At 58.7% G+C, this 8,542-nt stretch overlaps 1 protein-coding gene across 1 annotated transcript; it reads right to left on the bottom strand.

Annotated features, from left to right (window-relative positions):
• Window positions 1-5,569: 5,569 nt before the first annotated feature.
• LOC109733124 (uncharacterized) lies at window positions 5,570-6,951 on the bottom strand. The gene is made up of 3 exons (XM_020292320.1): window positions 6,397-6,951; window positions 5,889-6,287; window positions 5,570-5,839 (listed from the first exon to the last, which is right to left on the bottom strand). Exons 1-3 carry the CDS (start codon window positions 6,949-6,951, stop codon window positions 5,570-5,572), a joined length of 1,224 nt encoding a protein of 407 aa, XP_020147909.1.
• Between the last annotated feature and the right edge of the window lie 1,591 nt (window positions 6,952-8,542).

Raw genomic sequence — 8,542 nt, 5'->3', positions numbered from 1 at the left:
CTCGCGGAGCATGGCCATCGGGGTGTTGTTGATGCTTCTCTCCCCGGCGTCTCCTGCTCCTGCTTCGACCGCGGGGGAGGTGGTGACGGTGCTGCCTGCTCTGACCACATCCCCAGCAGCATCCACATCCTCGTGCGCCTCCGCATCCCTGTAGCATTGGTGGCTACGGGCGCTGGAGCCTTTGAGGTGGACGGGTGAGCTGAAGCGCCGACTTTCTTCTAGGGCGCCATGGTCGATGGCGCCGTCGAAGATGAATATGGTGATGAAGATGACGCGCTGCTCACACTTTCAGGTTCGCGCAAGTGATCCCCCTAACTGGCGCGCCAAAGATGTCGCGGGAAACCACGGCCACCTATGGGACCAAGGGTCCCTTGCTAGTTCCGCAGGGGGGATGTCACGTTGCACAAAGAGCAGAAGAGCAGAAGAGCATGGGGCAGCACGACAGAGATCACACAGGCAATTTTACCCAGGTTCGGGCCGCCGTGAGGCGTAAAACCTACTCCTGCTTTGGTGGATTGATGGTGGAAAAATGGTGGTGGTCGTAGCCCGTTTGCCTGGCAAGGTTGCCTTAGGGCGAAAACGGCTATGCGCGTATGAATGTATGGGTGTCCAACTTCTAACCCTTTCTACGGTTGCCATGGGCCTCCTTTTATAGATTAAGGGGTCACCACAATGGCAATTTAGTCATTATGCACTGATAAGATAGCAAACAGTGCTATCATACGTAATTCCGCAGGCTGACAGGGCGCATTAAATGTGCCGCTCAACGTCATGTCGTTGCTTGCCCGGCAAGCCTTACCGGGCTGCCTTGCGAGCTTCACGCCTGCTTGCTTGACACATTGCAGGATGGGTGTCGTCTGTAGGTATTTGCTCTACAAAGAGGCTCCCATGTGACGAATGGTTGCCACTCAGTCACTTTAAGGCTTGAGACTAGACAGATCGACGACGTGCATGATGGTGAGGTGGTTTCGCATCCGCGAGTCCCGGCAGGCCCTGCTGGGGCGTCTTGTGGGTTTTCTTCCGGGGGTAACCCCATCCTCGCCAGGCTCGCCTGCCCGGCAAGGGTGGCTTTTCTCCTGGTGGTGTATTGCTTCTTTGGCTTGGTCTCGGTCCTCTTGATCTGCATGTTGGTCCTTCAAAGATCCTGATCTTTTGCACTTTGCCTAATCTTGGTGTTGTAATCTTGATCTCATGCCTGTGCACTGTCTGGGCAATGGACCCAGGGTTTGTTGCACCGACAGAAGCCCCCGGGCCTGCCCCGATCGTGCTGCCGAGCGTCGTCGGGGTAGGTCCTAACAAGTGCACAGGTAGGGATGCGGAAGTGGCCGGCCCCTTGGAGTCTTCTTTGCTTCTTCATTAATCTTGAGCCCAGGCCAATTTCCGGTTTTCCCCTGCGCCGTGTAAAGCCAATCATGGTGGGGCCACCATTGTAATGGCCCATGAATTACTTTAACGCACGGGGTAGAAATTCCCAATTCACTCTTCCCACCACGCTCTTATCCTTAGCCACGTATGCCACATGCATTGCGTGGGGTAGGTAACGGAGGCGCGTGGTGCGGGAGAGCATCAAGGCGAGGGCCCGGTCTTCTTGAATTGGGGGAGGAGGGTGGTGGTCGCTTGTTGAGGGAGCGGCTCCCCTCCTCAACCCGCCTATAAAAGGAGGGGCGAAGGGAGAGCTGAGTCATCCATCTCCGCATCCCTTCTTCCCTGTCTTCTGCCTCTTGCAAGTCATGTTGAAGAGAAAAGCCTGGGGCCAGGCCCCGGGCTCCAGTTTGGGGTTAGAGTTGCCACATGTTTGTGTTGGCGCTTGGGGAGAGAATCTGGTCCATGCTCGGAGAGGGCGCTGTGGACAAGCCGCCCGTGGCGAGGGAGATATCAAGCTTCCCCATGGTGGGGAAATGCTTGCCCCTTTCGCCATGGTTGGCTGCCCATTGGGAATTGTGGTGTTTAGCCCCGGGCGGCTGCTTCTTGATGGCCCGACGTCCATGTCCTTGGTCTCTTTAATGGTCGCCCGGGAGGCAGGGCTGGGGATCGTTAGTAATCCCAGCATTGCCCCCTCTAGAGGTTTTGGGGTTGATGTCGACGAGAGGCGCGCCTCCCTGGCCGCCAAGGTGGGGAGCGACAAGCTTCGAGCCCATTGGCCGTCTTGGTCGCTTGCCGTCTCTCCAAGGAGGGCGTCAGGCTAGAGTCCCGGCACTTCTCGAGAGCATTAGTCAGGGAGAGAAAACGAGGGAAGACGGAGAAGGCAAGTGGCGGGATGGCGTGGATGCCTTCGCCTCCGGCCGGCGACCTGCCACCTCATCTTTCGCTCTTCCCCTCCCTCCCCGGCACCATCGCCACCAGCCGCTTTTGGTGACAACCGGGGAGGGATGTTCCCTTGGTGCCTTCGCCGCCCCTCCTTCAGTCTTCCGGTAGTGCTTTGGTGGATGACTCCATCGGTGACCAAGCCGGGGATTCTGGCTGGCCCTGGAGGTGGTGATCGAGGGACAGCCGCTCTGCTCTCCATGCCCCTCCTTCGCAGCCTCACCACTCCCGATCTTATCAGGCCGCACCCAGCAGGTCGTGGCTGGACCGGGATGGGCTCCTGCTTGGATGCCCTCTTCGTCCTCTCCTCGTCCCACCGCAATACCTGGTGGAGGGAAAATGAAAAGAGGAGATTACGGGGCACTTATCTTTTTCCAACCTTAAGCTTGTAGGCACTTGCCAAATTTTAGTTCAAATAATGTAATCTCTCGAGTCCATGTTTGTGTTCTGTAAGATTTGTACTTGGATGATCAACATGTTTAATGAAAAAGACAAACCTTGTCGGGAACCTGTGCATGTAGATGTCCATGCAGAGGTCGAATGCACCTTTATTTTAAGTAAACGAGTTTTCCCTACCAGGCTATCCTGCAGGTACCCTTTTTATTTTGTTGCCGGAGAACTGAGCCTACCGAGCAAAAAATAAAGATACCAACCCCCTGCCAATCTCTTTTCACCAAAGGCCACTGCGACCATCCTGGCTGAAGCAACGTTCACGTCCAGAGATGGGAGCACCTGAGTTTCAAAGAGTGCCGAGGTTTTCTCACGCACAAGTTTTAGTTTACATAACACTTATGGATAAGAGATAAAACGTATCAGTTTGGCTTGCCGAAGATCACAGCGTTGGTCTCATCCTACCTCGCACAAGCCCCCGAGCGTGGGTTGGTTGTGGCTGGTACACCAAGTCGCGATGCCCGGAGGCACGGACTTAAGAGGGTGCGCATGCCCATGAGCTTGTTCGAGAGCGTCTTGCGAGGATTAAGGACACCGAGGCTCTGGGGCAACAAGGCTTCGGCGAGGTGTGGTTGTGGGCGAGCCCAGGCGTACACACCTGCCTAGCCCCCACGCGCGGGACGCGCGAGGAGGAGCGACGGGCAACTGCCGGTCTTCCTGGGACAAGTTTGGAAAGGCGAACAAAAAAAATAGGAAGAGAGAAGATTTCCATCCCTGGCGAACGAAAGACACGAGAGCTCCAAATTTCATTCAACAAGTTGAAAACTAGCTATAGAAAGCAAGCAAAAGAACAGCCGCATCCGACACCTAGACCAGTCTTCTTGTCTTCCCACCAGCACGGAGCATGGGGCCTCCACTAGGACGTGGGTGGGAGCCCCCGTGAGGCCCAGGGGCGACCTCAGGAGACTCCGGGGCGTGTATAGCCCCAACTCATTATTACATGAGAGTGTCACGAGCGGAGACCTTCATAGGCGCGGGGCCTTGCTTCATGGGTAGAACTTCCGGAGGTGCTGGATATTCCAGTCGTTCTGGATGGGGATCCCGTCCTGCGTCTCCAGGCGCGCGGCGCCAGGCCGGGAGACACGGGCGATCCTGAATGGGCCCTCCCACATGGGTGAGATCTTATGCAGCCCTTACCTGGAGAGAACCCGCCTTAGGACGAGATCACCCACCTTGAGTGTCCTCGAGCGGACGCTGCGGCAGTGGTACTGCCGCAACGCCTGCTGGTACCTCGCTGCTCGGAGCGAGGCTTGGCGGCGGCGTTCCTCCCCCAGCACGAAGACCATCCCCCATGAGGCGTCCTGGCGTGCCTCATCAAACGCCAAGACCCGCGTGGAGCAATGCCTGACCTCGTGGTGCAGAGCCGCTTCAGCTCCGTAGATGAGGAAGAACGGAATCTCGCCCGTTGGCTTGGTCGCGGTGGTGCGGATGGACCACAGCATGGACTGGAGCTCATCGAGCCAACCCTTGCCACAGGCCTTGAGCTTCTTCTTGAATGTTCTTGCCTTGAGGCCTCTCAGGACCTCTGCATTGGCGCGCTCTGCCTGGGCATTGCTCCGCGGGTGTGCCACCGAAGCGTAGCATATCTGCATTCCAAGGTTTGCACAATATGTTTTGAAAACGTTGCTGGTGAACTGCGAGCCATTGTCAGTGATGATGTGATTAGGAACCCTAAACCAGCTCACGAGGCCCTTGATAAACTTGACGGCCAAGCCGGCCGGGATGGTGCGCACAGCCTCCACCTCCGCCCACTTGGTTAATTTGTTGATGGCGACGTAGAGGTAGCGGTAGCCCCCGAGAGCTCGAGGGAACGGGCCCAGGATGTCCAGCCGCCAGACCACGAACGGACATGAGAGCAGGATGGTCTGGAGGCCCTAAGCGGGCTGGTGGATCTGCATGGCATGGAACTGACAGGCGTCACAGGATCTTACCAGCTCGGTGGCATCACTGAGCACTGTGTGCAGAAGAATCCGCTGCGGAACGCCTTGCCCACGAGGGTGATCGATGAGGAGTGATGCTCGCAGTCCCCGCCATGTATGTCGGGCAACAGCTCGCATCCCTGCTCCCTGGAGATGCATCGTAGAGAGACATCGTTTGGCCGTTTTCGGTTGAGGTCATCGTCCTGGATGAACTACGCAGTGGCCTGGCGGGCCACATCTTCTGCGTCATCCTCCTTTTCCGGCAAGGTGCCTTGGAGCAGGTACGCCTTAAACTCCTCGGTCCAGTACCCCTCCTGAGGTTCAAGTGCGAGGAGCAAGCGGGCTCCTGAGGTCGGGCCGCAAGCTAGGGCGCCTGAGGGGGGTGCCGGAGGGAGCTCCTCTTGAGGCGATGCTGGTCCCGCAATGGGAGGAGCTGCCGGATGCTTAAAAATCCGTTCCTCAAAGACGCTAGGCTCCTGAGGTAGATACTAAGACGTCCTCTTGGCAATTTCATCCGCCTCCTTGTTCGTGCCGCGCGGCACGTGCTGCAATTCTAGGCCCAAGAATCGTTTCTTTATTTTGCATACCTCCTCGAGGTGTGCCTCTATGTGCTCGTCCTTCGGCTTGTATGCTTTGTTAGAGAAGTTGACGAGGAGCTGGGAGTCGTCCTTGATGGTGAGGCGCCTCACCCCAAAGCTGCCACAGCCTTGATGCCGGCGATCAGGCCTTTGTATTCCACAATGTTGTTGGAGACCTTCTCGCCCTGCTGGAAGCAGAGCTGCACGGAGTAGTAGAGCTTGTCCTGCACGGGCGAGATGAGCACGGCTCCAGCCCTCGCGCCCTAACGCGCAAATGCACCGTCGAAGTACATGACCCAGCCATCCGGTGCTTCATTTCTAGGTGAGAGGGAATGTTCCTCGCCCACTTCTCGGTTGGGAATCAGTCCATTCCGCCACGAAGTCGGCGAGGGCCGCACCCTTGATGATCCTGGTGGTGCTAAACTCCAACTGGAACGCCTGTAGTTCAATGTTCCATTCAGTGACCCTCCCCGCGGCGTTAGGGCTCTGGAGCACCCTCTCCAGGGGGTAAGCTGAGACAACCTTGATGGGGTGGCCTTGGAAGTAGTGGCGCAGCTTCCGGGAGGCGACGGGGAGCGCGAGCAAGAGCTTTTGCGGCATGGGTGCGCGCCCGCGCATCACGCAGCACCGTGCTGACGAAGTACACCAGGTGCTCATTGAGGCCGAAGGCATTGGTGGAATCCTGCACCTCCTGGGGCTGAGGGTCCTCAGGAGCCTTGTCATCTGTCGAGGCAACCGTGGCCTCAGGAAGACTATCCTCAGGAGTCTCGCTGTCTGGAGGATTGGCCGAGGCCTCAAGAGTGCCGTTGACCGATAGGGCGGCCGAGCCCTCAGGAGCCCTGTCCTGAGGCCACCGCACCTCGGCCGGGTGCGAGGTGCTTCCCCGTGAGCCCTTGGTCGGGCGCTCCTCCCGAACTGCCACCAGCGTTGCGCTGGTGGAGTGAGGCATGGCGGGCAGGTAGAGTGCCAAAGGTTCAAGGGGCGCGGTGCTAACATCACCGGTGGGATAGTGAGGTACTTCTTGAGGTCTTGGAAGCTGCGTCAGACTCCGGAGTCCTCTCAAATGGGCCTTTCTTTTTCATCAGCTTGAAGAAGGGGAGGGTGCGCTCCCCTAGCTTGGAGATGAAACCCCCGAGCGAGGTTACGCAGCACGCCATCTTCTGCATCTCCTTGAGGGTTTGCGGTGGACTCATCCTTTCTATGGCCTTGACCTTCTCGAGGTTGGCCTCGATCCCTCTGTGCGACACCAGGGAACCCAACAGTTTGCCAGACTGAACGCCAAACACACATTTTTTTGGGTTCAGCCATAGGTTCACTTGGCGCAGGCTGGCGAACGTCTCCCCCAGATCTTCGATAAGAGTTCTTGCTTCCCGAGATTTCACCACTATGTCGTGGATGTACGCCTCAACGTTCCTCCCGAGCTGCTGTCCTAGGGCGATATGCATCAACCGTTGGAAGGTTTCTCCTGCATTGCGCAGCCCAAACGACATGCAGGTGTAGCAGTACACCCCACACGGGGTTAGAAAGGCTGTCTTCTCAATGTCTTGCACCGCCATCTTGATTTGCTGATAGCCCGAGAAGGCGTCCAGGAAGCACAGTAAATCGCATTCGGCGGTGGAGTCAACGATCTGGTCGATACGTGGGAGAGGGAAATGGTCTTGAGGACAGGCCTTGTTGACGTTGGTGAAATCGACGCACATGCGCTCCCTCCCGCCCTTCTTGGGGATGATGACTTGGTTCGTGAGCCAGTCCGGGTGCCGCACTTCTCAAATTACGCCGGCCTCCAGCAGCTTGCGGGTCTCCTGGGTGATGAACGACTGCTTCCCCGGGGCTTGCCACCGTGCCTTCTGCTTTAGCGGTCGTTCGTTGGGGCGCACCATCAGGTGGTGCTCGATTACTCCACGCGGAACCCTGACCAGGTCCGCCGCCTCCCATGCAAACACGTCCTTGTTCGCGCGTAGGAAGCTGACCAGCACCTCTTCTTGGTCTAGAGGGAGGCCGGCGCCTATGGTGAAGGTGGAGCCCTATGCCCCATCTTCATCGATCGGCACCTGCTTCGTCTCATCCAGATCTTGAGAGAACAACTGCTTCTTCTTCGCTGGTGTAGCCCTGGGGTCCTCCGGGGCTCCTCCTCACTTGGCCGCGAAGCCGCCGCGGCTCTGAAAGCCAACTAGAGGGCCGAGAGCGCATCCTTGCTATCCCCCGCCACGGTGAGGATGTTGCTACTTCTCGGCATCTTCATGAGGTTGTAGCCAGGGTGGGTTGCCGCCATGAACTTGGCTAGGGCCAGGTACCCAAGGATGGCGTTGTACGGGAGGCTGATGCGGGCGATGTCGAAGTCGGTAAGCTCGGTGCGGTAGTTGTCACGTGTGCCGAAGGTGACGGGGAGGCGGATCTGCCCTAGGGGATAGGTGGAGCCATCAACGACCCCGGAGAAAGGCTTGGTAGGGCGGAGCCGGCCATGGGGCACATGAAGCAGGCCGAATGCTTCCACAAAGAGCACATTGAGGCCGGCGCCATCGTCGATGAGGGTCCTGATGACCGCTACGTTAAAGATGGTGGGGGTGCAGAGCATCGGGAGTGCGCCGGCGCCGGCCATGGTCGCGGGATGGTACCTCGAGTCGAAGGTGAGGTCGGCCTTAGGCACCGCCCAGCCCGGCGGAGCTCCCCGCTGCACGTGGGCGGCGCCCATCTGGCGGAGGAACTTCTTGGCATGGCAGTCCGAGGCTGGCGCCTATGAGCCGCCAAGGAGGTCCGCGATGGTGTGGGGCGCCGGCGCCGCGAAAGGTGGGGCCCGCCGCCTGGTGGGTCCCGCCGGCTACCGTGAACTCGGCCGACAGCTCGGGCTGGCCGCTTGCAGGCCATGCTGACCGCCTTTTACTGTATCCTTGCCCTTGATGACGAGGTCCTTGTCGGGGGGCGCATGGCTATAGTCCCGCCGCTTGGCGGGCACTTACTATAGCCACACTCCGTCTCATCAGATTAATGGTGCGCAGACTCCAAGGGGAGGGAGGACCGACTGCTAGAGGTTGGCCCGCCCTCGAGGCCTCCTGCTCGGGGTACGCCATCTTCTAGCTGCCCGCAGACAGGTAGGGCCCGCCGCCTGTGGGCCGTATCGACCGCCCGTCGTGGGAGCATGGCACCTGCTGATGTAGGACGCGCCATGAGTCGCGTGGCCATAGTGCCACACTGGGCGAGGGGTGTCCGCTTGGTACACCCGCACTGTGGCCACGTTTCTCCAGGATTCGGGGGTGGCAGGTCGTCCTGTAGCCACGCCTCGTCTCGTAATAG

The sequence above is a fragment of the Aegilops tauschii genome, chromosome 6 (genome assembly GCF_002575655.3).
Source record: "Aegilops tauschii subsp. strangulata cultivar AL8/78 chromosome 6, Aet v6.0, whole genome shotgun sequence".
Lineage (NCBI taxonomy): Eukaryota > Viridiplantae > Streptophyta > Magnoliopsida > Poales > Poaceae > Aegilops > Aegilops tauschii.
This window is presented reverse-complemented; position numbering and strand designations above follow the sequence as displayed.